The sequence below is a fragment of the Mustela nivalis genome (genome assembly GCF_964662115.1).
Source record: "Mustela nivalis genome assembly, chromosome: 12".
Taxonomy (NCBI): Eukaryota; Metazoa; Chordata; class Mammalia; order Carnivora; family Mustelidae; genus Mustela; species Mustela nivalis.
The window spans coordinates 50,047,848-50,074,583 of record NC_139031.1 but is presented as its reverse complement, the minus strand read 5'-3'; the positions used below and the strand labels follow the sequence as shown (position 1 = coordinate 50,074,583).

Below are 26,736 nucleotides of genomic sequence, written 5' to 3'. Positions count from 1 at the left end.
TCACTGGGTGGATTTATGGAGCTGGATTCTAATTGCACTACATAGAGATTTCAGTCTACCCTTCTAAGGTACCTGGTGGCTCTTAATTTCTGAGGATTTTCAGCCTCTCTAGAGAAATCAGTGTGCACCTTTCCAGAATGTGACCTTCCTCCTCTCTGCTAAGTAATTTACTATTCCTCCAAGCGCATTCAATCTTCACAAATTGTTGTTTGAGATTATGGTTATTTGCTAGTATAATCAAAGATTTTGGTTTTTGCTTGTTTCCCCTTACTTTGAGATGATTTTTCAAGAGGAAAGGGAGGCAGAACTATTTTTACTTTGCCATCTTGAGATTAGAAGTTTCCTTTCTGTGACCTCACTCTTGATTTCCACCAACCCAGCCCTAATTGATCTACTACTGAATTCTGCATTCCTTAGCCCTAGGCTCCCATTGTCTCCCACTGTCTCATGAGCACTCACCTAGATGATCTCAACTGAGATCTGGCCTTGCCTACCTTTCCACCTTCACACAGCGCCATGTCCATTCTCATTTAAGCTTCAGCCACCACTGGCATTAAAGGTCTTTGATCCCAGCAGAGTCCTTACACATGTTGGTCTTTGCATAGACAAGAAAGTCAATGGCCACAAGGTGAAACTGGCTAATACAAGGGAATTGCTCAAAATAAGTATGGATAGTGAGAACCAAGTTTCTCACTATCAAAGGTAGAAGTTAGAAATACAGGAAGAAAATAAAAGAAATTCTGTAATCTTGGGATTAAACGAGGTTATCAGTATAAACTCATAGTTTCTAATACATACACAGAGATATGTATTGATGTAAACGTATGCCTATGGTATATATTTCCTAGCAATGCCCACAAAAGGGCTTGGGAGAAAAGACCTCACAATAACAATGAGAAAATTTGAAGCTCAGATCTTGGCCTCTAAGTACCATTGAAAGACCCAGGACTGCTGGAAGAAAATGGCTGATTCTAGAACTAGATCAGGGAAAGTATAAGATTGAGCCTGGAGCATCTTTTGGGCCAAGGAGTAAAGGAAGTGTTCAAAGAATTAATGGGGTGTGTCAAAAACAAAGATTAGAGGTCTCTCACTGGCCAAATTGAGGATGATTTGAACCTCAAAATAATGACAGTAATAGATTATAACCCACTGAATAAAATTGGAAAATTGGAGGCCATAGTGATAGGAATAAATAAATGAAAGAACCAAAAAGCTTGGGGAGGAATGGCACATTTATACTTTCAAAGTATCTCCTTACAAAATCCTTATTAATAACAAAGACAAAAAGTCATTGTAGTAGCTCAGCAGACACCATCTTAACCAAGTGATCAAAGTAAACACCTCAGGTAATGGGACAAACTGAAATTGTGCACAACCTGAGAGATGCAATGTAAAGACCATGACATCATGTATGTGATAATCCTGCCAAAGATGCTTAATCTGAATCCAATCACAAGAAAATAGCAGATAAATCTGCATTGAGGAACTTCTACAAAGTAACTAGCTGTAATCTCTAATAGTTTTAAGGTCTTGAAAGTCAAGGAAAGACTGAGGAAATGTTCCAGGATGAAGAAGACTAAAGAAATACAAGTAAGGCTAAATAAAGGAAGAAAAAATAGATATGAATAAGACAATAAGACAACTGGATCTTTTTCTTTTAAAGACATTGGGACATTTGGCAAAACATGAACAGAATCTAAGGATTAGATAGTTATTCATCAATACTAACATCCTGATTTTGGTGATTGTACTGTGGTTATGTGGGAGAATGTCTTTATAGGAAATAAAGTATTCGGGTGATGGGGTATCAGGTCTGCAATACATCTCTTATACGGTATTTGTAAATCTTCAATACATTTCAAAATAAGTAAATTGATTTTTTTTTTTTTTTTAAGTAAGCTCTACATTCAGTGTGGGGCTTGAACTCACAACCCTGAGATCACGAGTTGCATGGTCTACTGCCTGAGCCAGCCAGGGGCCCCACTTGAATTTTTTTTTTAAATAAACTAGGTTTAAATAAACTTGGGCATAGAGATTACTTAAAACTTTAAACTACATTGTAGCAGTTATTCCCAGTGCTTTTGTAGCTTCCACTGTATTCAAAATCCAAAGATGGGAACAAGAACAATGGCCAATCATCTTAAAACACCAGGGATAAATCTATAATCCAACCAAGTCATATTTTTTTGCCTCCTGGCAACCAAGGAGACCGCAAACCAGAGGAACGGTAGGGGTGTCTCACCCTACGAAGGAAAAGACAACTGTAAGATTTGCGGACTAGGTGGATTTTAGGTAAGATTATACAAGCTCAAAGCAAAGCAGAGCTCTGTGTAAAGGCATCAACATCAGATCTGGACTGAGCAGTGGATGTGGGATCACGTTTCCTTGGAAACTACAGTTTTTTTTTTTTCTTTTTAAGATTTTATTTATTTGTCAGAGAGAGAGCGCGCACAAGCAGTGGAAGCAAGCAGCAGGCATAGCAAGCAGAGGGAAACATGCTCCCTACCCAGCAAGGAGCTCAACCCGGGACTCATGCCAGCAGCCTGGGATCATGACCTGAGCAGAAGGCAGCCGGCAACCGACTGAGCCACCCAGGCCTCCTGGAAACTACAAAGTTAAGAAAAATAGGAATGCTTTTTTCAGGAACGCCTTATCGGAAGCTGGGCACCTGGACAGAAATGATGCTGCTTCTCTGTGTCCAAGAGTCTCAGCTCCTCCAGGCAAGAGTGGGATGTTTCATTCTTACTGATACAATTTCAAACAGCGGCGCGTACGCGGACTTGAAAGAACTAGCTTTCTCAGAGTGTAAGAATGTAGTGTTTATCCAAAGATGGGGTTATGATACTTTTCAGTTGCAGTCTGTCCTTGAAGGAAACACTGTTTCCTGTTTACCTTATAAGTGGCTATATCGGTTTTCCACCTGATGAATGGCTGCGCGGATTTTCCCTTTCTCAACAGTACAAATGCAAATTACAACTCGGTCTCTCGAACCCTCCGTGGCTGTGCTGAAAATCTAAATTTCCTTAACCTGCTCTCCTCTTATTTCGGAACCTCAAGCTTTCCTTGCAGTCCGAGGCTCTGCACCACGCGCAAACGCGCCTCTTCCCCCACGTTAACCATTCAAGCTTTCCGCTCTCCCAAGCCCAACTCAGTGAGCGGGGGGCCGCCCGCTCTTCTCAAATCCTATTGGGTAGGACCTACGCCTCTCACCGCAGGGCAGGACCAGAGAAGGGGGGAGGTGGGGACGCGAGAAGATGACGTCACGGTAGCAGGGAGGGACCTTCGGTTGCTTTGGGCTCTCCGTCCGCTGAGGGTGCTGACTGAAGACCGTTCCGTAGGCGACGCCGTCGGCTATGACCATTTGTCAGTTCTTCCTTCAAGGCCGGTGCCGCTTTGGAGACCGGTGCTGGAACGAACATCCCGGCGCCGGGGGTGCGGGCGGAGGACGGCAGCAGCAGCCCTCAGGTGACGTGCCCCTCCATCCTCCGCCGCCGGTGGAGCGGGGGAAGGCCTGGAGCCAGGGCCGTGGGGCTGAGAACGGGCGTCCGTCGTGGGGCCCGTCGCTCGGCGTAGCGCGGCGGCGCACCAGTCAGGTGACGATGACGTGCTGGCGTCGTCCCCTTTTCGGTCCCGCCCACAGGCCCGGCCCCGGTTTTCTCCGGTGCTCCTCTGCGCTGTGTGGGGATTCGGCTGGTTGTAGTTGAGGGGATGAAGACCGGGACTCGGCCTTTGGTACGAATGCGAAACCATGAGTTTTTAGGTCGGAAGTACGTGTCAAAACTCTCGTGTCTGTGCGTGGTGATGGTCCGGAGAATGGGTGTAGGTCGACCCAGACGCCTCCTTGCTTTCCTACCCTTCTGCGTACTGGTTCTTTTGTCTCCCTTGACACCCTAGATATACTTTTTACTGAATTTTTTATTTTTTGAGAGAGGCTAGCCGTTGGGGTCACAGCCTGGATGCTGAACGTTGGGGAAGTCGCAAACTCCTTCGAACAGTCTAATAGCTGCAAAACTCTACCCTAGGCGAGTGTATGTGCTCGTAACGTTGGAGGTGAAACTGGAAGTTGCCCAGTAAAGAACTCTGAGGTAGGGGCGCCCGGGTGGTCAGTGGGTTAAGCCTCTGCCTTTGGCTCAGGTCGTGATCTCGAGGTCCTGGGATCGAGCCCCGCATCGGACTCTCTGCTCAGCAGGGGGCCTGCTTCCCTTCCTCTCTCTGCCTACCTGTGGTCTCTGTGTGTCAAATAAATAAATAAAATTTTTAAAAAAGAAGAAGAAGGACTCTGAGGTATGAGAGAAGGGGGGTGGAGGACCGCGTTACCCTACTCCCTGGGTCTAAGTCATTGTCAACGTTTTAGGAATATTTAAGCCAATTGTGGATGAGGTGAAAGGACGGCGTTCCAGGAGAGGAGGGATCAGACATGAAACCACGCAAAGCAAGGTTTTAAAGGTCAGATGAATAAGTAGGTTTTTATTTTCTTAGGATTGGAACTTAGTCCTTAAAAGTATCACAAGATGCTGACCCCCTTCTGTAACTTTCCTTCCCTTCCCTCTCTTAGGACTGTTCGTCTCATCTTTAATTTGTGTTGCATAGTGGTTTCACGTCTGATCGCTCCTCTTGAACCCAGGCCTTTTGCATCACCCACAATTAGTCTTGTGAAATATTCCAAGCCAAAAATTAGGACTCGGGGTCTGATACTTGGGAACGTATTTCCTTGGAAAATGTGACTTAATATTTGACGTTCTGTGGAGATTCACGATAGATGTAGTAATTAGAAAGCAAATATTTAATAGGTTGATGGATGGAGAAAATATAAAAAAAACTCAACAAGTAACCAGTATTTATCTCCCAGAAATGAATGCTTTTGTAATTAATAAATGAAGACCAAAAGCTATATACAAAAGAAAGAATGAACTTCTTTAGTTGTGTCATCCCCCAACGAATTTGGAACTTCAGAAAAATAAAATACCATTAACACTTAAATGAGGGGTCTGGCCCAGCAATCTGTTCTTTTTTTTCTTTGGTTTTATTAGGTAGTTTTAGAGTTGGGAGATGAATTTTCATGAAGGAATATATCTCTCATCATTCCAGTTTTTAATATATTTCATGGCATATCTCTTAATTCAGTCAGAAACAAAGCAAATTATCTTGGTTCCAACTAGGAAGTGCTGAGTAAATGAGGTAGTTTAAGATTTTATTTATTTATTTGACAGAGAGAGAGCACAAGCAGGGGGCGTGGCAGGCAGAGGAAGCCTGATGTGGGTTCAATCCCAGGACCCTGGGATCAGGACCTGAGCCAAAGGCAGGTGCTTAACCCACCTGAGCAGCCCAGGTGCCCCACAATTTTTTAAAATACAGAGACAAGGGAAGAGAGTCCTGTTGCTTCGTTGTGATAATTATGAAATATTAGAATCTGCTGATAATAAAACTGAATGCATTTTATTCACATGTAAATAATCTCCCTGGGAAAGATAGGTGGGTAGATGTTATTTCCCCAGAGGGAGGACTGAGTCAAGTAGATTTAAGCATCTGTTCAAGGATAGAGGGTAGAATCTAATTTTTCATATTCAACAAACTCTTTAATACATTGTCCATTTTCCGATGTTACTGCTCTATAGGGCACTGTAAGAGAGCAAAGAATGATTAGACAGCTTTTTATCCTGAAGGAGTTTATGATTTAGGATACATCCTAAATCTACTATCAAGCAATTATTTACTTAATAAGCTTATATCAGCTGAACTTACTAATATATCATTATTTTCCTCAGGGTTTGCACTTCTCTCAATCGTGTTAAACAAAATATGCCATTAGACCATTACATGATTTGTTGTTTACAAGTAACTATATGTAAGTCAAAAATGAAGAGTTTTCTGATTTAAAATGAGTGGCAGTGTGGTGCTTGTTGAATCTTTGTATAATGTCTGCCCATAGTAAGATAATATTAATGAAAATTTTAGAGGTTTAAAAGAGGTATTGCCAATAAAATTGTTTTATTCTTTATTTTCAGGTAATAACAGACGTGGATGGAATACCACCAGCCAAAGATACTCCAGCGTTATCCAGCCATCCAGCTTCTCCAAATCAACACCATGGGGGGGCAGCAGAGATCAAGAAAAGCCATCTTTTAGTTCCTTCAATTCTGGAGCTTCAACTAGCAGGAACAGAGGGTTTGGAGTGTCCCAGAACCCATTTGCTTCACCCAGCCCTGATGGGCAGAAAGATGAAAAGAAACTTCTGTAAGTGGTAGCCTTCAGAGAAATTACTACCCATTTGCTTATTTTTTTTTTCAAAAGTACCTACAATATTTTCTTTAAAAAGAAGTAATATTGGAGCACTCTCTCTGCCTGCCTCTCTGCCTACTTGTGATCTCTGTCAAATAAATAAATAAAATCTTCAAAAAAAAATCATTAAAAAAGTCAGAATAAGCAAAAAGAAGAAAAAGCACCCACAATCCTATCACTTAGAGATAACTACTATTTTGCATATGTCATAGTATTTACCCTTAAAAATATGTCCCCTTTCCATACCAGCGTAATGACTATTCAGAGCTAATTATGCTTTTTCCATTTTTCTATTGATAACAGTATATTGTGAATATCTTTCTAAGGTAGTTTTGCTTGAGTTTGTTGTATATTATTAGTTCTTTACAAAGCATGAGGTAATTTAAAGCACTCTTGGTGGTCACTTGTACTCTTGGTGGTCACTTACGGCATCTGGTATATTTTTCCTAAACTTTTACTTCCACTTCCCCGTTGAAACTGGTTTCATTTGATTTCCTTCATTACTGTAGAGTAGATTCCCTATTATTTCCTGATCATAGTAGAATGTGTGACTTGTGCCAAAATAGTCCCTGGCATTCTGTAACTGTTGCTTCAGCTCCCAGGACAGTACTTAAATATATTCATTAGTCTTTTATTTCTCATAATAAATTAGAATGAGTATTAAACATTTTGATCCATATATCATATACAATTGATTTTTTTTAAAATAGGTAAAAGAGCAAACAAAGCCCACCTTCCTGTATTTGATGTTGTAAAAATCCTGAATTTAGTACAGTTATCTCTGTGGTATCTCTCATTTTATTAATTGTAACATTCTTGATGGTGGAGGGAAACATTTAATTTAGAGTTGAATCTACCCATCACTTTGCCAATAAATTAACTATATGGGTGTGGGTCTGTTGTCCCTTTTTGCAAAATATGAGAATTAGACAAAATGATCCTAAAGTGCTACCCACTTTTAAAATTTTATGGTTCTATATTACGTGGTTCTTTTTTTTTTTTTTTCAGTGTTCCAAAATTCATTGTTTATGCGCCACACACAGTGCTCCATGCAATACGTGGCTCTTTGTTATTGATGTTTACGATAATGAATGAAGAAAGATTAAAATTAGTATTGTATATTTTAGTTCTTTAAAATATGTGTAGTTTGATAGTTCTCATTTACCAGATCTATTGCTTAATGGTTCAATTAACTGGAAAACCAAAACCATGAACTTATTTAATATTATAATACTTAAAATCATTAAATATAGTTCTTAGTTCATAAATTCTGCTCTAAAGAATAGTCTTCAGAAAATACAATGGAAAAAATCTAGGGGCACCTGGGTGGCTCAGTCAGTTAAGCATCTGACTCTTGATTTCAGCTCAGGTGGTGATCTCAGAGTCCTGAGATTGAGCCCTGTGTCAGACTCCACCCTCAACGGGGAATCTGCTTCTTCCTCTTCCTCTACAGCCCCCTTTGCATGTGTACTCTCTCCTGCTCTCTCTAAAAATAAATAAAATCTTTTCTTTTTTAACCTGAAATTACATATTTACTACAATTTAGAATTTCAGTCATTGAAAATTATAAACAATAAATTTTAACAAGCAGATGAAAAAGATCCTTTGCTTTTTTTTTTTTCCCCAGGGAAGGAATTATAAAAGATATGGAAATTTGGGAATCATCAGGGCAGTGGATGTTTTCTGTTTATTCACCAATGAAAAAGAAACCTAATATTTCAGGTAATTGAGAAATTGTACTTTTTTAAAATATGTTTTACAACTCTTATTTTCTAAAACCAAGAGCATGCCAAGTAAACTAACTACAAACTTAGCTACAGTTAAGAAAGTTTGGACATTGTTTCAAGTATTCCAGTATTCTGGCAGAACTTCGCAATTCAGAAATAAGGACTAGAAGATACAGTTCTGTTCTTTTTTTTTTTTTTTTTTAAGATACAGTTCATTTAAGATACATAGTTCTCATGAGAAAATACTGAAATCAGTACCCACCACAATTCCAGTTCTGTAAGCCCCCGAAGAATCTCTGCTTTCTTGTTTACCTTTGGGTACAACTTCAAAATCTCTTAGCTGCCTGCAGTGACCTGAAGATTCACATCTTACCTGTCATTAAGGCTGTGGCTGCCTGATGCTGTTCTCCCTTTCTTCCCTATATTTTCTTCTAAAGATAGCTATTTTTCATAAAGCATGTTGAGACCTGTCCTGGAGATAATGTTTGAAGGTAAAGAACTTCAACTGGACTACAGGGATAGCATTTGTTTAGAACGCCCTTTTTCCCTTGTTTTCTTTGTTTCATAGTCCCTAAGCCCTTTCTGAGCTGAAACCTAGAGCACCACACTTTTCTAATCCCTCTTGGGTGGTCCTGGGCATCTGCCCTACAGAGTAACCAGCAAGTATCTAGCAGATGAGAGCCTTTGCGATCTCTCAGAACTCTGGGATCCCTGCTCTCTCTCAGCTCATTTCCCTATGAGCATTGGTATCACATCAGTCCTTAGTTATTTATTCACTCAGTCATTCAAGAAAATACTTACAGAATTTCTTTTGTGCTAGGCCCTATTCTTAGCTCTAAGATAGTGATAAGCAAGACAGACAAGGTCCCTCCCTTACAGAGCTTATATTCTTGAAGGAAGGAGACAATAAGTAATATAAATAAATACGATAATTTCACTAGTGTTTTCTTTTCTATTCTTTAATTTTGGTAAGATTTATTTATCTATTACAGAGAGAGAGAGTGCACAAGCCAAGGGAGGGGCAGAGGGAAAGAAAGCAAGAGGGGAGCAAACTCCCTGCTGAGTGGGGAACCCAACACCAGGCTTGATCCCACAACCCGTGAGGTCAACACCTGAACTGAAGCCAACTTAACCAACTAAACCACCCAGTCTCCCCTAAAAAATAATATTTTTAGTATCTGAATATTCCATGTGATATTTGGGACATACTTATACTAAAAAGGTATTTGTTATATATTTGAAATTCAAATTTAACTGGGTATCCTGTATTATTATTTGCTAAGTCTGGCAACCCTATTCCTGAGAGCATTCTAAAGGCTCAAAATTCAATTTTCATAATAGTACTAAGACGTTAATTGCCATTTTGACTCTGTTGACATTTGCACTATTGGTACAAAAACATTGATGGGTAAAACGCAACTTACTGTACTAGCAGACTATAGTAGTCAATACAAAACCAATTTTTTAAATTTTTTTTTTTAAGTTTTATTTATTTGACACAGAGAGATCATAAGTAGGCAGAGAGGCAAGCAGAGAGAGAGAGAGAAAGAAAGAGAGGAGGAAGAAGGCTCCCCGCCAAGCAGAGAGCCCAATGCGGGACTCGATCCCAGAACCCTGAGATCACGACCCGAGTGGAAGGCAGAGGCTTAACCCATTGAGCCACCCAGGCACCCCCAAAACCATTTTTTTTAAAGTTTTGTTTACTTAAGTAATCTCTACAACTAGTGTGGGGCTCAAATTCACAACTTTGAAAGGCAGCTATGCTCACCACTATGCCACCAACGCTCAAATTCACAACCCTGAATCAAGAGTCACATGCTCCTCTGACTGAGCCAGCCAGGCACCACTGTTAAAAAAAAAAAAACAATGCCTTTTTTCTCTTAAAATTTCTGATAAAGAAGTAAAAATGTTGATTTTATTAATCTTGACCCTTGAGTGCACACCTTTTTTAATCTGTGTGACAAAATGGGAAGCACACAAGTGCTTCTGCCACATACTCGGATATGATAGTTGTCTTGAGGAAAAGCACTAAGGTTATCATTTGAGTTGTGAGCTCAACTAGCCACTTTTTTCACAGACAATATTTACTTGAAAGAATGACTGATAACTCTCGTTACCTAGACTTTGGTATTTGGCAACATTTTCTTAAAAAACTAATGAAGTAAGCCTATCACCTCAAAGAAAAAAAATGTCTATTTTTTAGCCTTTTTTTTTTAATTTTTAAAGATTTTATTTACTTATTTGACAGAGATAGATCACAAGTAGGCAGAGAGGCAGGCAGGGGGGGGGGCGGAGCAGGCTCTCTTCTGAGCAGAGAGCCTGATGCGGGGCTCTATCCCAGGACCCTGAGATCATGACCTGAGCCGAAGGCAGAGGTTTAACCCACTGAGCCACCCAGGCGCCCCAATCATTTTTTTTTTTTTAAGATTTTTTTATATATTTATTTGTCAAAGAGGGCAAAAGCACGGAGAACAACAGGCAGAACAGGCAGAGCAGGCAGAGGGAGAAGCAGGCTCCCTGCTGAGCAAGGAGCCCAATGTGGGATCCCAGGACTCTGGGGTCATGACCTGAGCCAAAGGCAGGCACTTAACCAACTGAGCCACCCAGGCGTACCAAAAAATGACTGTTTATTGCCAGTGACAAAATTCAGGCTTTCAAGTGAAAATTATGCATGGCTGAAAAATCCATTCTAAGCGCAAGATAAACCATTGGATTTAATATAGTAGTACAAAAAGTTAATGAATATGGTTTGAGTTTGCATTATAGCTAACCTTTAAGAAACTATAACCTCTCAAGTTTTGAGGTAGTGTCAAAAAAGAATGTCCATAATTACCTGAAAAAGCTATTTAAGTCCTCCATTTCCAACTACTTATCTGTATTAGAACAAACTTTCTTCATATACTTCAACTAGGCAACAGATTGAATGTAGAAGCAGAATAATCTAGCAGGGGCACCTGGGTGGCTCAGTGGGTTAAAGCCTCTGCTTTCAGCTCAGGTCATGATCCCAGGGTCCTGGGATCGAGCCCCACGTCGGGCTCTCTGCTCCGCAGGGAACCTGCTTTCTCCCCTCTCTCTGCCTACTTGTGATTTCTCTCTGTGTGTCAAATAAATAAAATATTTAAAAAAAAAAAAAAGAATAATCCAGCAGTCTTCTATTAAAGTCAAATGTTAAAATAATTTACAAACAGACCCTCCATCTGCAAAAAGCTGATGACCCACTGCAAGTTCTGAAGAGGGTTACCATTTCTTAGCAATAAAATATTTTAAAATTACGGTATATTTAAAAATTGGCAAACATAAGACAAGCCTGCTCATTTCACTAAATTTTTATTTTTTGCTTTGAAAATTATTCTTTTCATTTATGTTGATATGTAGTTGGTTCCCTTTTTTTTTTTTTTTTTAAAGGTTTATTTATTTATTTGACAGACAGAGATCACAAATAGGCAGAGAGGCAGGCAGGGAGAGAGGAAGGGAAGCAGGCTCCCTGCTGAGCAGAGAGCCCGATGTGGGACTCGATCCCAGGACCCTGAGATCATGACCTGAGCCGAAGACAGAGGCTTTAACCCACTGAGCCACCCAGGTGCCCCCCCCTTTTTTTAAAGATGTATTTACTTATTTGAGAGAGAGAGTGCAGGCAGGGGAAGAGGGGAAGAGAGAGAGAATCTCAAGTCGACTCCAAGGTGAACATGAAGCCCAACACAGGGCTCAATCCCATGACCCTGAGATCATGACCTGAGGCGAAATGAAGAGTTGAATGCTCAACCGACGTACCACCAAGGCGCCCCTGGTTTCTTATTTTTATATGATTTAATATGTTCTGTATTTCTTATTTTTCATTTTAAATATGGTCATTATTGATATGTATAACCTATATATGCAAAAGCTTTTGGGGGTTTTTTAATGATTTTTAAGAATATATTTGGGTCATGAGACTAGGAAGGTGGTGAACTACTGTCCTGGATTTTTTTTTTTTTTTTAAGATTTTATTTATTTGACAGAGAGAGAGATCACAAGCAGTGGGGAGGCATAGAGGGAGATGCATGAGTAGGGAGCCCGATGCAGGATTCCATCCCAGGACCCTAGGATCATGACCTGAGCTGAAAGCAGACATTTAACCTACTGAGCCACCCAGGCACCCAACTGCTGTCCTTAGACATCAATTATAATGAATTAACTTTTCCTGTGCATCTAAAATGATATTATTTTTGTATCACCCTTGAGAGAATTGAGAAAATACATAATTTTCTGTGTCCTGTGGGGCTCAGAGGAGGAACAGCTGGAAGGAGGAAAAAGTGACTTGAGGGACAGCATTCCTTTAGCTAAAGTGTTTATCCTTTCTTAGGGGACAGTATTGAAGATGAGTCCTAAGTGAAAAGAAGGTTGTCACTTAGGGGAATTATTTGGGGAAAACATTCTTGGCAACGGGAACAACTAGTGCTTAGGCCCTTGTAGGAACAAGGTTGGCAAGTTTGAGGACTAGTGAGGCCTGAACAACTGGAGGAGAGTGAATAAAGTAAAGAGTTATAGGACACAGGCCATGGAGTCAGCCAGGAGCCCCGTCATATTAGGCCTAATTGTTCTAGGTAGCCATGTGGAGCTTTAAGTGGGAGAAGGACATGATCTGATTAGAAAAAACTTACTTGGACTGTTGTATGAAAAGAAATGGTGTGTAGGGAGTGGTCGGGGGTGGAAAGCAATATAAAGGCAAGGAGATGAGTTAGGAGACAAATGCTTTTGACTGACTGAATTATCATTACTAGCGGTGGAGACAGAATTGGTCAAATCCATGTTCCGTTTCGGAGAGAACTGGCAGGATGCTGATTAATTAGATGTGAAGAATGAGAAATGCAAGGGGATTCCTAGGTTTTTTGGCCTGAACAGTTAATCAAGATGGTATAAAGATAAATTGTTAGAAGAATCCAAGGTTTTGGGGGCACCTGGGTGGTTCAGTGGGTTATGCCTCTGCCTTCGGCTCAGAGGGTCATGGTCTCGGGATCTTGGGATCAAGCCCCACATCAGGCTCTCTGCTCAGCAGGAAGCCTGCTTCCCTCTCTCTCTGCCTGCTGCTCTGGCGACTTAATGATCTGTCAAATAAATAAATAAAATCTTAAAAAAAAAAAGAATCCAATGTTCTAATTTGAACGTTTAGTCTTTTCTTTATTCTGGGGTATAGGGGTTTGTGGAATTAATGATATGTGGGATATGAGTAATTCTCTGTAGAAAACATCCTGAACTTTCTTTAGAAGTTTTCCTAATTATAAATTTATGGCTGGTGCCATAAAAGACTTGAAAAATACAGAAATATGTAAACAAAATAAAGATTACCTGATTTCATAGAGATAACTATAGCATTTTTGAGTCTTTTCTTTCAAAATATACACACACAACCATATTTCCTGTATACATATAAATATATAAAATTAGGATCATAATCTAGTTTTGTATTCTACTTTGTTGTTTTCAGTTTGTCTCTACTACTAAAAATACTAGAATGAACATCTTCATACATTAAACTTTTTGTTTGTATATCTAATTATTACCTCAGGTTAAATCCTAGAAATTCTATTAAGGACAGAAGGTGTAAACATATTTAAGACATTTGATGCTTATTTAAAATTTTTCTCCCAGAAAAACACCTTTTTATTTCCCTTAAAAGAAATTTAGGAGACTATCCATTTTACCACATCCTTAATAATAGTAAATACCATCCATTTTTAATTTTTTCCATTAAGTAAAGCATTTTGTCTCTATTTTTAGTTGTATTTTTTTTTAAAGATTTTTTTATTTATTTATTTGACAGAGAGAAATCACAAGTAGATGGAGAGGCAGGCAGAGAGAGAGAGAGAGGGAAGCAGGCTCCCCGCCGAGCAGAGAGCCCGATGCGGGACTCGATCCCAGGACCCTGAGATCATGACCCGAGCCGAAGGCAGCGGCCCAACCCACTAAGCCACCCAGGCGCCCCTTTAGTTGTATTTTTAAATCAACTTTTTTATTTTACTTATTTACTGGCTATTTGAATTTTTTATGAGTTGGGTGTTTATTTGCCCATATTAACTTATTTTTCTTATTGGTTTTTAAGTACTATTTATACATTGACATTAGCTCTTCTCCAGTCATATATATTACAGTCATGGTTTTCTTAGTTTACCATTTGCCTTTTAGTTTTGCTTATAGTTTCTGGCATGCAGAATATTTTTTAGACAGAAGTTTGAATGTGTATGTGGTCAACTCTTTCTTTTCTTTGTTATTCCTTCCATCCCATTTATCTTTAGAAAATTTCTCCCTTTGAAAATCAGATATCCAATTGTATTTTATTTTAATTTTATATTTTGTTCAACATTAGAATATAGGCTTTGAAATTTTTCCTTTTGATTATAAAAATTTCCTTGTGATCAGCATCAGCATATTTTCTTGTCTTGAACTTCTAGCTTTACTATAATATTAAAAGTATTGTTATTTATTTTAAAGATTGCAATTGATTCCTCACTTCAGGTTTTACAGACATTTCACCAGAGGAGTTGAGGCTTGAATACCATAACTTCTTAACCAGCAATAACTTACAGAGTTATGTAAGTTTGTTTCCTATTCATCTACCTTGATACCAGATTAGCTGTTAATTACTGTCTTCTCTGTTTGTAGTGGCTTGCTTATATGTTGGCAAAGTGAATGAAGTCTAGAATTTTTCTCAAGACAAGGCTATTTGTATTTTCTAAATTACTTTCTTTGAAATTGGTTGGTTATCTAACATGGTAATAATATATTTTGGCTATATAACTAGGAATGTCACTATTTTTATTAGAAATAATAGCGGTTATTCCTAGAAGTCAGACCCTTTCATCATTTGACATTTATGGAGCGTCTCTTAGGTGCAAACACCATGATGAATGCTAGAAAAACAAAGTGAAAAAAAGACACCGTCTGTCATATTAACATTCTCGTGTATCAGTTGTCAAAAAATAAAAAAGCTGGGCTTAAGTAAGTTTGGTGCTGAAGTAAATGACATAAACTGTATTTTGTGTTGTTTACGCTCATGATCAAGCATTTCTACTAGTACCCATGTTTGCCTCCCATCCAGATATAACTCTCTGTGTGCTGCCACATACTTGAGAGTCTGAACCAGGGGACATCGGGAGTTGGAGAACAGGGAGGGAACTATAGCTGGAATATCTTAGGCAAATAGTACAATTTGCCATAAAAATGTTTTATAAACTTTTTGTGATTTTGGCAAGTAAAGACATGAAGTTGTTGGAGAAACAAAGTTAAAACACTCAAAATTGACTCATTATTTTTCTGTCTTCTCTCTTCAGCTAAATTCCCTCCAACAGTTAATAAATCAATGGAGAAATAGAATAAATGAACTGAAGAGCCTAAATACATCAACTAACATAGCCTTGGTGAGTAGTGGAGAGTTTTCTACTGGAAGTATCTTATCTGTTGCTTTTTTGCAGAGAATTTCACTTTGAATTTGGAAAGCAAAACTAAAATTCTCTGTCAGGAATTATGATACACACACATTCTCAAGACTGTATCATCATTTAAAGTCACAGTCCTGGAATTGCTTTCTCTCTGTTCCTTAGTCAGAAAAGCACAGATAACTTTGCTTTCCTAAAACTATTTTTAGGGTAAAGTTTTTTACTTTGGTGGTCTAGTTTTGAAAATATATAAATTTAAGTATGTAACATTATCAGCATTTACAAAGAAATTGCTCTGAAAAATGATATGAATATACATTTAGACTAATGTATACTTTTATGACTGAAAAACACTCACCATATGTTCCCTAACTTATATAGAAATGCCTTTAGTAGATACATACCCACTTGTCTCCAAAGATACATGGTCCCGACTGTAGCATATTCATTCTCTATCACTAAAGTTATGATGTTTTATTCCCATAAAAACTCTTTAGGAACCTTATTTTGAAATAAGATATTTACAGTTTCCCTGCTGATTTATGCTTCTACTTTCTGAAAAGGATATAAGAGTTGTGGTTATGTAACTTAATAAATGACTATGTGACCATTCCAGCACCCACCCCTTTCTTAAATATGTACTTCCTAAACAGACTTTTGGGTGAGCTCATTTCCTCACTGTTTAGTTGTTATGATGCCATTTAAATTTAGTAGGACATATTGTAAGTATTCTGTCCCTATGTGAGAGGTGGCCCAGCTCACCACTGCTAATGTAGAAGAGATAACTGAGTCCAAAGAACTACAGAACTTCCCTTGGGATTAGAACATCCTTGCCCTTTGTCAGCTCTCTAGGGGCCCCTCCAGAGGTGAGGAGGGTCCTGAACAGTCCACCCACAAGGGGCTTAGAATGTGTCAGTAGTTTATTCTTTATGCCAAGTAGTTAATTCTTTGTTCTTTTAATCCAGCATATGTATATGTTTATCTGTTTACCTGTTGATGAATATTAAACTGAGGGAGAGAAGCTAGACCAAAAAAGAAAAAAGTACCTACTATGTGATTTCATTTATATGAAAAACTAAAGAAAACAAACTTCATCAGAGCACCTGAGTGGCTCAGTCAGTTAAGCATCTGACTCTTGATTTCAGCCCAGGTCATGATCTCAGGGTGGTGAGATTTAGCCCCTTGTTGGGCTCTGCACTCAGTGCAGTGTCTGCTTCACATTCTCTCTCCTCTCTCCTACTCACTCTCTCTCAAATAAATAAATTTTTAAAAATCTCTCTCTCTCTTTTTTTTTAAGATTTGTTTATTTGACAGAGAGAGACAGCAGGAGAGGGAACACAAGCTGGGGGAGTGAGAGAGGAAGAAGCAGACTTCCCGCCAAGCAGGGAGCCCAATTCGGGGCTCGATCCCAGGACTATGGGATCATGACCTGAGCCAAAGGCAGACAGTGACTGAGCCACACAGGTGCCCCTTTATAAATCTTTAGAAAAGAGAAAGCAAACCTCATTTATAGTGATGGGAAGGAGATGAGTGGTTCATGGTACCTAGGGTTTGAGAGAGGCTTGACTGAGAAGGAACACAAGGGATCTTTGAAGGGTGATGGAAATATTTTAAATCTTGATTGTCATGGCTATAAGTTTGTCAGAACTCACTGAAATATATGTATGTATGACAGATGCCCTTTATTGCTTATAAACTACACTTCAGTGGAATTGATTTTTGAACAATGCTATTGAGGCTTCCAAATGAGAGAGATCATATCTGTTTGAGTTGATCAGGAAAAGATTCTTGGGGGTAAGGAGTAAGGGAAAGTTCCTCAAAAGGGAGATTAAAGGGTCACCTGGGTGGCTTAGTCAGTTGGGCATCTCCTTTGGCACAGGTCATGATCTCAGGGTCCTGGGATCAAGCCCCACATCGGGCTCCCTGCTCAGTGGGGAGTCTTCATCCCCCCCTCCCTTTACCACTCACCCCAGCTCATGCTTTCTCTCTCAAACAAATAAATAAATAAATAAATAAATAAATAAATAAATTTTTTAAGGGAGATTAAGATTTCACTATGTACAGATGAAAAACATTTCTAGTATAGAAAATAGCAAGAACAAAAAGTATTCTCAGCGATAGGAAATATTTACTAGAGTTCAATAGTAAGCTTTTAATGTAATTATGAATCAGCTTGAGGTTAAGAATTAGAGTAAGCAGATTGGGTAGCCTCTAAAGGCCCTTTATGTGAAATCTTGGGTTTCTTGATAATTAACCTATAGACACTGAAAAATATTAATAATTTTTTTTTCATTTTCAAACATATTCATTGAAGAAATTTAGAAAATATTTTAGAAGCTTAAATTAAAATTAAAATCACCCATAATTCATCAGCCAGTTGTTCTTATCTCATTGAGATTGGTCTATCTTCTTCTGTGCATATTCATATTGTGGACATTTTTCTATGTTAAACATATTTTATAAGTGTACATTTTAAAAATTGAATTTGCCTATAAAGTGTATGGGAAAGGTAATTCAGAATTATTCATCGGGTGCCTGGGTGGCTCAGTGGGTTAAGCTGCTGCCTTCGGCTCAGGTCATGATCTCAGGGTCCTGGGATCGAATCCCGCATTGGGCTCGCTGCTCAGCAGGGAACCTGCTTCCCTCCCTCTCTCTCTCTGCCTGCTGCTCTGTCTACTGTGATAAATAAAATATTTTTTTTAAAAAAGAATTATTCATTAATTACTTTATTATTTACCTACTTTTTTTTTTTTTAAAGCTCTCAGATGTAAAGGATGGAATAAATCAACCAGCACCTGCATTTGGATTTGGCAGTACAAATGCAGTAACATTTGGATCACCAGGTAAATGATAAAGTAATGTAACACTTCATTAATTTTAGAAATGTGGGATTTTAGAGGTTTTAGATCATAAAGTCTGAAGGTATGTTAAGTGGCTTTTAATTTTTTTTAATTTTTAAAATATTTTTATTTTTAATATTTTTAAATTTAGATTCATTTAATTAACATATAGTGTAGGGGCACCTGGGTGGCTCAGTGGGTTGTCTTGGCTTGGGTCATGATCCCAGGGTCCTGGGATCGAGCCCCACTTCGGACTCTGCTCGGCAGGGGGCCTGCTTCCCCATCTCTGTCTCTGCCTGCCTCTCTGCCTACCTCTCTGCCTACTTGTGATCTGTCAAGTGAATGAATAAAATCTTTAAAAAAAAAAGCAAACATATAGTGTATTATTAGTCTCAGAGGTAGAGTTCAGTGATTCATCAGTCTCATATAACATCCAATGCCCGTTGTATCACGTGCCCTCCTTAATTTCTATCACCCAATTACCCCATCCCCCAACACCCTCCCCTCCAGGAACCCTCAGTTGAATGTATAGATTATTCTAGGTTGTGATCTCTCCAGTTTCATTCATGATTTTATTTATTCAGGTCCTTTCTCTTTTTTCTTTTTGGAAAATCTGGCCAGGGGGTTATCAATCTTACTAATTCTCTCAGAGAACCAGCTCATAGTTTCATTGATCTGGTTTACTATTCATTTGGTTTCTATTTCATTGATTTCTGCTCTAATCTTTATTGATTCTCTTCTCCTGCTGGGTTTAGGCTTTACTTGCTGTTTTTTCTCCAGCTAGTTTAGGTATAAGGTTAGGTTCTCTGTTTGGGACCTTTCTTGTTTCTTGAGAAAGGCCTATATTGCTGTATATTTTAGGACTGCCTTTGCTGCATCCCAAAGCTTTTGAACCATTGTGTTTTCCTTTTCATTTGTTTCCATGAATTTTTTAAATTCTTCTTTAGTTTCCTAGTTGACCCGTTCATTCTTTAATAGGATGTTCTTTAGCTTCCATGTATTTGAGTTCTTTCCAGCTTTCCTCTTGTGGTTGAGTTCCAGTTTCAAAGCACTGTGGTCTGAAAATATGCAGGGAATGATCCCAGTCTTTTGGTACCAGTTGAGACCTGATTTGTGACCTAGGATGTGATCTATTCTGGAGAATGTTCCATGTGCACTAGAGAAGAATGTGTATTCTCTTGCTTTGGGATGGAATGTTCTGAATATATCTGTAGTCCATCTAGTCTGGTGTGTCAATTAAAGCCCTTATTTCTTTGTTAATCTTCTGCTTAGACTATCTGTCCAATGCAGTGAGGGGGTGTTAAAGTCCCCTACTATTATTTTATTATCAAGGTGTTTCTTTAATTTTGTTATTAGCTGGTTTATCTATAAATAGCTGCTCCCATGGTAGGGGCATAAATAGTTACAATTTTTAGGTTTCTTGTTAGATAGACCCTTTAATTATGTTATAATGTTCTTCCTTATCTCTTATTTCACTCTTTGGTTTAAAATATAATTTGTCTTTTGATGTCCTTTAGCATGATAAATGGCTTTCCACCCACTCCCTTTCAATCTGAAGGTGTCCTTGGGCTTAAATGAATCTCTTGCAGACAGCGTATGGATGTGTCTTGCTTTTTTTTTTTAAGATTTTATTTATTGGGGCACCTGGGTGGCTCAGTGGGTTAAAGCCTTTGCCTTCAGCTCAGGTCATGATCCCAGGGTCCTGGGATTGAGCCCCACATTGGGCTCTCTGCTCTCTCTCTCTCTCTCTGCCTGCCTCTCTGCCTACTTGTGATCTCTGTCAAATAAATAAATAAAATCTTTAAAAAAAAAAAAACTTTCAAAGATTTTATTTATTTATTTGTCAGGGAGAGAGAGTATGCACAAGCCATGCAGAGTGGCAGGCAGAGACGGAGAGAAGCAGGCTCCCTGCTGAGCAAGGAGCCTGATGCGGGACTCTATCCCAGGTCGCTGGGATCATGACCTGAGCTGAAAGCAGCGGCTTAACCAACTGAGCCACCCAAGCGTCCCGTGTCTTGCTTTTTTAACCAATCTAATAACATGTCCTTTGCAGCATTTAGCCCATTTACATTCAGAGTAACTATTGAAAGATGAATTTAGTGCCATTATATTCCCTATAAAGTCAGTTTCTGTATATTGTTTCTGCTCCTTTCTGGTCTTTTGTTACTTTTGGGCTTTCTCGTCACTTACAATATCCCCTTTAATATTTCTTACAGGGCTGGTTAAGTGATCACAAATTCTTCTAGTTTCTGTTTGTCCTGGAAGCTCTTTTCTGTCCTCTTCTGAATGACAGCCTTATTGGATAAAGTATTCTTGGCTGCATATTTTTCTCATTTAGCACCCTGAATATATCATGCCAATCCTTTCTGGCCTCGAGGTCTCTGTGGATATATCTGCTGCCACTCAAATGTTTCTACCCTCCTAGGTTAAGGACCGCTTGTCCTGAGTCGCTTTCAGGATTTTCTCTTTGTCTCTGAAATTTGCAAGCTTCACTGTTATAAGTTGAAGTGTTGACTTATTTTTATTGATATTGAGGGGGATTCTCTGTGCCTCCTAGACTTGAATGCCTGTTTCCCTCTCCAGGTTAGGGAAGTTCTCAGCTATAATTTGCTCAAATATACCTTCTTCCCTCTCTCTCTACTCTTCTTCTGGGATCCCAATTATTCTAATACAGTTTCACTTTTGGTATCACTTATCTCCCGAATTCTCACCTTGTGATCCAATGGTTGTTTATATCTCTTTTTTCTCAGCTTTTTTATTCTCCATCATTTTGTCATCTGTATCACTAATTTTCTCTTCTGCCTCATTTATCCTATTAGTTAGAGCCTCCATTTTTTAATTTTAGCTCATTTTTTAATTTTAGCTTTTTTATTTCAACTTAATTAGATTTTCGTTCTTTTATTTCTCCAGAAAGGGACTTTCTGGTGTCAGCTATGCTTTTTTCAAGCCCAGCAGTATCTTTACAATTGTTATTCTGAACTCTAGTTCTGACATCTTACTTATATCCATACTGATTAGGTCTCTGGCAGTCAGTTCTGCCTCTTGTTTTCTTTTCTGAAGTCAGTTTTTCTGTCTTGTCATTCTGTCCATAGAAAAATAAATGAATGAGAGAACAAAATACTAAAATAGAAACAATGACCCCAGAGAAATATATAGTAAACAAATCAGAAGAGACCTGAAGCCAAAAAGAAAAAAAGAGAGAGAGAAAGAGAATATAATCAGACATATGAACAGAACAAAGCAATGCAAGAGATCCTGGGTATATTTTGGTCTGTTTGTTAGAAAACTAGATCCCAAAATTGTAAAGAAGGAAAAACTTATGTATATACAAAAATTAAATTAAATACAATGAAAGGATAGAATATAACCATAAAAATGAAAATTTAAAAATACTTGAAAGAGTTGATAAGGGTAGTGTAGGTTCACCCAAGGGATGCCTGAGTGGCTCAGTTGGTTAAGCCGCTGCCTTCGGGTTAGGTCATGATCCCAGAGTCCTGGGATCAAGTTCCACATTGGGCTCCTTGCTCCATAGGGAGCCTGCTTCTCTCTCCGTCTCTGCCTGCCACTCTGCCTGCTTGTGTGCACTCACGCTCTCTCTCTCTGACAAATAAATACATAAATAAATAAAATCTTTTAAAAAAGCAGGATGTATGACATCCTTGTCTTAAAAAAGAGTTGATAAAATAAGAAAATGCTTGAAAAGGAAAAAGAAAAAAAGTTAAAATGGAAAGACTGTAAGATGCCTGGGTGGCTCAGTTAAGTGTCTGCCTTTGGCTCTGGTCATGATCCCAGGGTCTTGGGATCAAGCCCCACATCAGGCTCCCTGCTCAGCAGAGCCTGCTTTTCTCTCACTCTCTGCCTTCCCCTCCCCCTGCTTGTGCTTTCTCTCTCTCTCTCTCAAATAAATAAAGCCTTAAAAAAAAAAAAGTAAGACTGAGGAATCATTAAAAAATAACATGAATTCTATGTACTGCTTTTCCCTAGCGCTGAAGTTTTGTAGTTCTCTGTGATTGGTAAACTTGATCTTAGCTGAATATGTTGGTGATCTTCTGGGAAAGGGGCCTGTTGCACTGATTCTCAGGTGTCTTTGTCTCAGGGAGAATTGCACTGCCTTTGCCAGGGAGCCGCACTAAATGTAAGCACTCCAGATTGCTCTTTGTAGCTTTTGTTCCCTGAAGGCTTTCCGTGCTGTGTTAGAGGATGAGAATGAAAATGGCAGCGTCCCAGTCTCTAACCCTAGAGCTAAAAGCTCATAACCCGCACTCCTCAGTATGGCCTCAGGGAAAAGCTGTCTTCCTGGTCTCCTTTAGCACTCTGTGCTCACCCAGCCTGTGACCAAGTGTTTCTATCTCAGGCATGCAACTCTGTTTCAAGTCTCCAAAGCCTGCAGACTCCTGCAGCTCATACCCATACCCCTCCTCCCCACGGGGAAAGAGGGGGGTGTCTCACCACAGTTCTGCCACTCGCTGGGCCCCTGCTCAGAGAACAGTTGCCCAGCCTGCCACAATTTGAGGTTTATGGCAACACGGAGCAGAAAGCCCACACCTGAGCTTGCCATTTGTAGCTGGCTTTGCCACTCTGATGCTTGAGAACTCTGCCTTTGCGCTCTGGAGTCCTGAGATCACACTCTCCCCCATAGGATTCTGCCCTGCCTCACCACCTGAGCACCTTTCAGGCAGGCATTTCCCTCACTTGGATAGACAGACTTCTAAAAGTTCCCATTTTTGTGCTCCGCTGCTGTATCACTTTCTGGTAGCCAGCTTGCAAACCACCCCCCCCACCGCCATTTATCTTCTGATACATCACCTTGGATTCACCTCTCTGCATCTCCTACCTTGCAGAAAGTGGTCACTTTTCTGTTTGTAGAATTGCAGCAATGTTTTTCTTAGCTCTCCAGTTGAGTTCACAGGTATTCAGAATGATTTTTTAGCTATCTAGCTGAATTCCACGGACCAGAGAAAACTAAGGTCTCCTACTTCTACACCATCTTCCTCCCTCTCTTTAAGTGATTTTTAAATCATCCTTGCAGATTCTACTGCCTTCTATAATGGAGCTTCAGAGAATTTGGCTCATTAATCATTTGTGAAATAGGGGTCAGACTGGGCACATTTTTTGAAAGACCCTGTGGCTCAGGCTTTCAGAGCATATTTTAGCAATGGTTTTTCAAAAGTTTTATCAGAGTACATAGTAGCTATGGTAGCAGCACATTGAGGACCTTCTTTTCACAGTGCATAACAGTATAATATTGTCTCAAGTGACAATATTGTATCACTTTTTTTTTAATTTAAAAGAAAAATTGTTTTAAGTTAGTATACAGAGGTAAACAGTGGTTCTTAGAGACAAAAAAGGCAAATTAGGACTGAGGAGTGTGAACTGTCATAAAAAGTATAAAAATAAAAATGGCAACTCCAGAAAAATTTTAGCCAAAAACTAGAGATGTTAATTATTAGAGTACAATTTCATCAGATTTGTCTTAGTTGAGAGCTGGAAGGGGCTTGAGAATCACTCCATTTATACAGGAGGAAACTGAGATGAAGTGACCACTCTATATTTGCTTAAAAGAATATAGCTAAGGAAAGAGTTACTTCTTTGATAATGGATGTGGCTGATTTATTTGAGGTTGAAACAAAGTGAAAGTCCACCTCCTGATCCCAGAGGTTTCTCAAAGCTGTACCCATGAGTGAGGATGATCAAATGAGGTCAGATATAGCAGAAAGATAGGACAACAGGGTTTAGTGGGTTTGTTCTAGCTTCTTCTTTTCACTTCTTCTTCTATCCAATAAGCTTCTCACATTCAAACATGGCAGAAATAAGAGAAAAAGGAGGGGTGGTTAATATGGTTACATTCTTTACTATAATAGGTTATTTTTTCCTTTTTCTGATTTTTGTAGGTTTTCCAGTGAATAACAGCAGCAGTGCTAATGCTCAGAATTTTAGTTTTAAACCAAGCTCTGCCCCTTCTGGAAGTCCTCCTATGTTCGGGAATACTCCAGCATTTGGAGCTGCACCCTCTGCCAGTTCTGCCATCACTACTTCTGTTCCAGCATTTGGATTTGGGAAACCTGCAATCACATCTGCTGCTTCATTTTCTTTTAAAAGTCCTGCAGCCACTGGTTTTGGATCACCTGGATTTTCAGGATTTCCAACTTCCATGGCAGCAGGCTCTTTTGGAGCTCCAGGGGCCCCAGCCTTTGGAAGTGGTACTTCTGTGGCTGGTTTTGGTAGTCTAGGTTCACATTCCCACACTGCTTTTTCCAAGTCATCTAGCAACACCTTTGGAAACGGTAGCATATCTACCTCTCTCCCAGTCTCAAATGGCAGCACCACAACAGATAACAAATTATTCACACCCAAGGATCAACTCACAGCAGAAGAACTGGAGCAATTTCAATCCAAGAAATTTACTCTAGGAAAAATTCCCTTAAAGCCACCACCTACGGAACTTCTAAATATTTGAAAGGACAATTTTAAATACAGAAAAGAACAGCTCTTAAAATTGTTCTGAGTGGTTTGTATAAAATTGCTTTAAGTGATTTAAATATATACATATATATGTATATATGTACATATATACTTAAAAGGAATATAAGCTTTCATTAATAACTTTAGGGGTCTTGAAATTCAATATTTTTTCTAAGTAAAGCATAAAAAGTACTCTGCAAGAGTTTTTTTTAAAAATTCAATTATGAATGGAATCGAAAAAAACTGTCAGTGTGCACTGAATAAAGTGCTTTTCTCATTCTATATCACTTTACTGTCTTAACATTTAAAGGTTTAACTTTAAATATATATATATATATATATATATATATATATATATTTGTTTATTTTTTAGAAAGGAGATCATTTCTAAAGCCATGAGGGGAAAAAATGCTTAAATATTTAGCTTGCTTATCAAATAAACATCAGTAGCATGACTATCCTTCATGTTAAAGAAAATTCTCTTAGAGAAATAATAGTTTTTAAACTTTTTTTTATTATTCAGACCAACAAGGCATTTTCCCTGCATAATTTTGTTCCCCCTCCAATTTTGACTCTCTTAAGGAATACCATTTGAGTTTTCTTGAACAGTTTTAGACTGATTTGTATCAGGGCCTAACTTCTGTATAATTCTGTTTATTCCTCACATTATCCCATCAACTTGGCAGGTTATAAGAGGAATGGAAATTGTGGTCTCACGTGAATAAATAGAGTATGTGGTAGGGTCAGGATTCACCACCTCTGGTGAGCTTCTGTTAGAATTCTCAGACATGTTTTGATCTTCCTGTGCCCTCTCCCTGTGCCTGTATATCTGTGTAAGATATACAAGAGTGATGTCTTGTATATCTTACATATAGTTGATCTAAGCCAAAGACCTGTCATGAGTTGAGGCTTATGTGTCAGAGTTATGTTTTCCTCTCTCAAGCCTCCATAATGACAGAGCTCGCACAACAGAACAGTTACCTAACATAGATCTGGGATTGAACTGATTTTTTAATGTGAAATTAGAACCTTACCTAATAAAACATATACCCCAAATGATTTTAGAGTTTATGCAAAGAACTCAGTCCTCAGAAGATCCAGATCCTATTGTTATTTCTTTCAAAGAACTGTATGATTCCCAGCTAACACTTCTGGAAGCCCAAAATTTGGGATCGAATCTGTAGCCAAGGGGTATATGTTTGAAACCATCCTCGGTGTGGAAAGAGTAAAAAGATACCAAGTTCCTGCTTTGGTCTCAAGTTCTAAAGACTTTCCAGTGTTACTTCACTCTTAGGGTTTTTCTATGTGATGGAATAAACCCTATGCTACCAGGCTTACTAGTCTCCTGTGGGTCCCAGTTGAACTTCCCAGTGTCCTAGAGGCTCTGAGGATGCAAGGGACGTAGTGTTTCTAAATTTGCCTGGCTACAAGCATTACATGAGGTATTTGCTAAATTGCATATCCAGAATAATATATCCACTAGGCTAGACCTGGGGATGTGTTTTTTACAAAGTGTTTCATGAGATTCTATAAGCAAGTTTGGGAAAAAGGAGCCGATCTAGCTGCATTTAGGCTTCTTAGTAATATGTGACTTGGGAGTTTCGTTTTAATTATTGAAGTCTATTTTATGTGCTTGCGCATGTGCACACAGACACACACACAGTGTGGTGAACTTAGATCCAAGGTGGTTAAGTAGTACAGTCATCAAAAAGCACAAGTGCGTGCTTTGGGTTACCTAAAAGTCTGAGAAACTAAAGCGAAGGAGTTAATGAAGTAGAAACAAGCAGTATGCAAGCATACCAGTATCAGGAGTCCAAGAAGGCCTGAGCTCCTAGACCTAGCTAAGGGGCAGCAGGACTTCAGAAAATCAGAAACAGGTACCAATGAGGTGGTGGCCAGGTAGACTGAGTTTCAAGACCCTGGGAAGGGAGTGGACGGGGGAAAAAGCAACCACAAGAGTATGTGCCACCATCTGGATTTATTCATTGAGATCAGAACCAGTTCTGGGAGAGCTGG

The 26,736-nt window shown here is 39.0% G+C and overlaps 1 protein-coding gene across 7 annotated transcripts; it reads left to right on the top strand.

Moving 5' to 3' along the window:
* Positions 1–1,170: 1,170 nt before the first annotated feature.
* On the top strand, positions 1,171–25,002 carry NUP42 (nucleoporin 42). 7 transcript variants are annotated; one of them, XM_082693747.1, is made up of 7 exons: positions 1,602–3,465; positions 6,006–6,234; positions 7,907–8,001; positions 14,499–14,575; positions 15,314–15,400; positions 18,177–18,261; positions 24,150–25,002. In XM_082693747.1, exons 1-7 carry the CDS (start codon positions 3,354–3,356, stop codon positions 24,713–24,715), a joined length of 1,251 nt encoding a protein of 416 aa, XP_082549873.1. In that variant the 5' UTR covers positions 1,602–3,353; the 3' UTR covers positions 24,716–25,002. The 7 variants fall into 7 exon arrangements, with proteins under 7 accessions (XP_082549875.1, XP_082549874.1, XP_082549873.1 ...); XM_082693752.1 differs by lacking the exon at positions 1,602–3,465 and adding an exon at positions 3,599–3,732; XM_082693751.1 differs by lacking the exon at positions 1,602–3,465 and adding an exon at positions 3,610–3,767.
* The last annotated feature ends 1,734 nt before the right edge of the window (positions 25,003–26,736 follow it).

Bases quoted from the DNA above. Each gene is read 5' to 3' on its own strand.
- NUP42 (XM_082693747.1), top strand. From the start codon at position 3,354: ATGACCATTTGTCAGTTCTTCCTTCAAGGCCGGTGCCGCTTTGGAGAC. The intron at 3,466-6,005 runs GTGACGTGCCCC...CTTTATTTTCAG, and splicing joins ACGGCAGCAGCAGCCCTCAG to GTAATAACAGACGTGGATGG. The intron at 8,002-14,498 runs GTAATTGAGAAA...TCCTCACTTCAG, and splicing joins AAAGAAACCTAATATTTCAG to GTTTTACAGACATTTCACCA.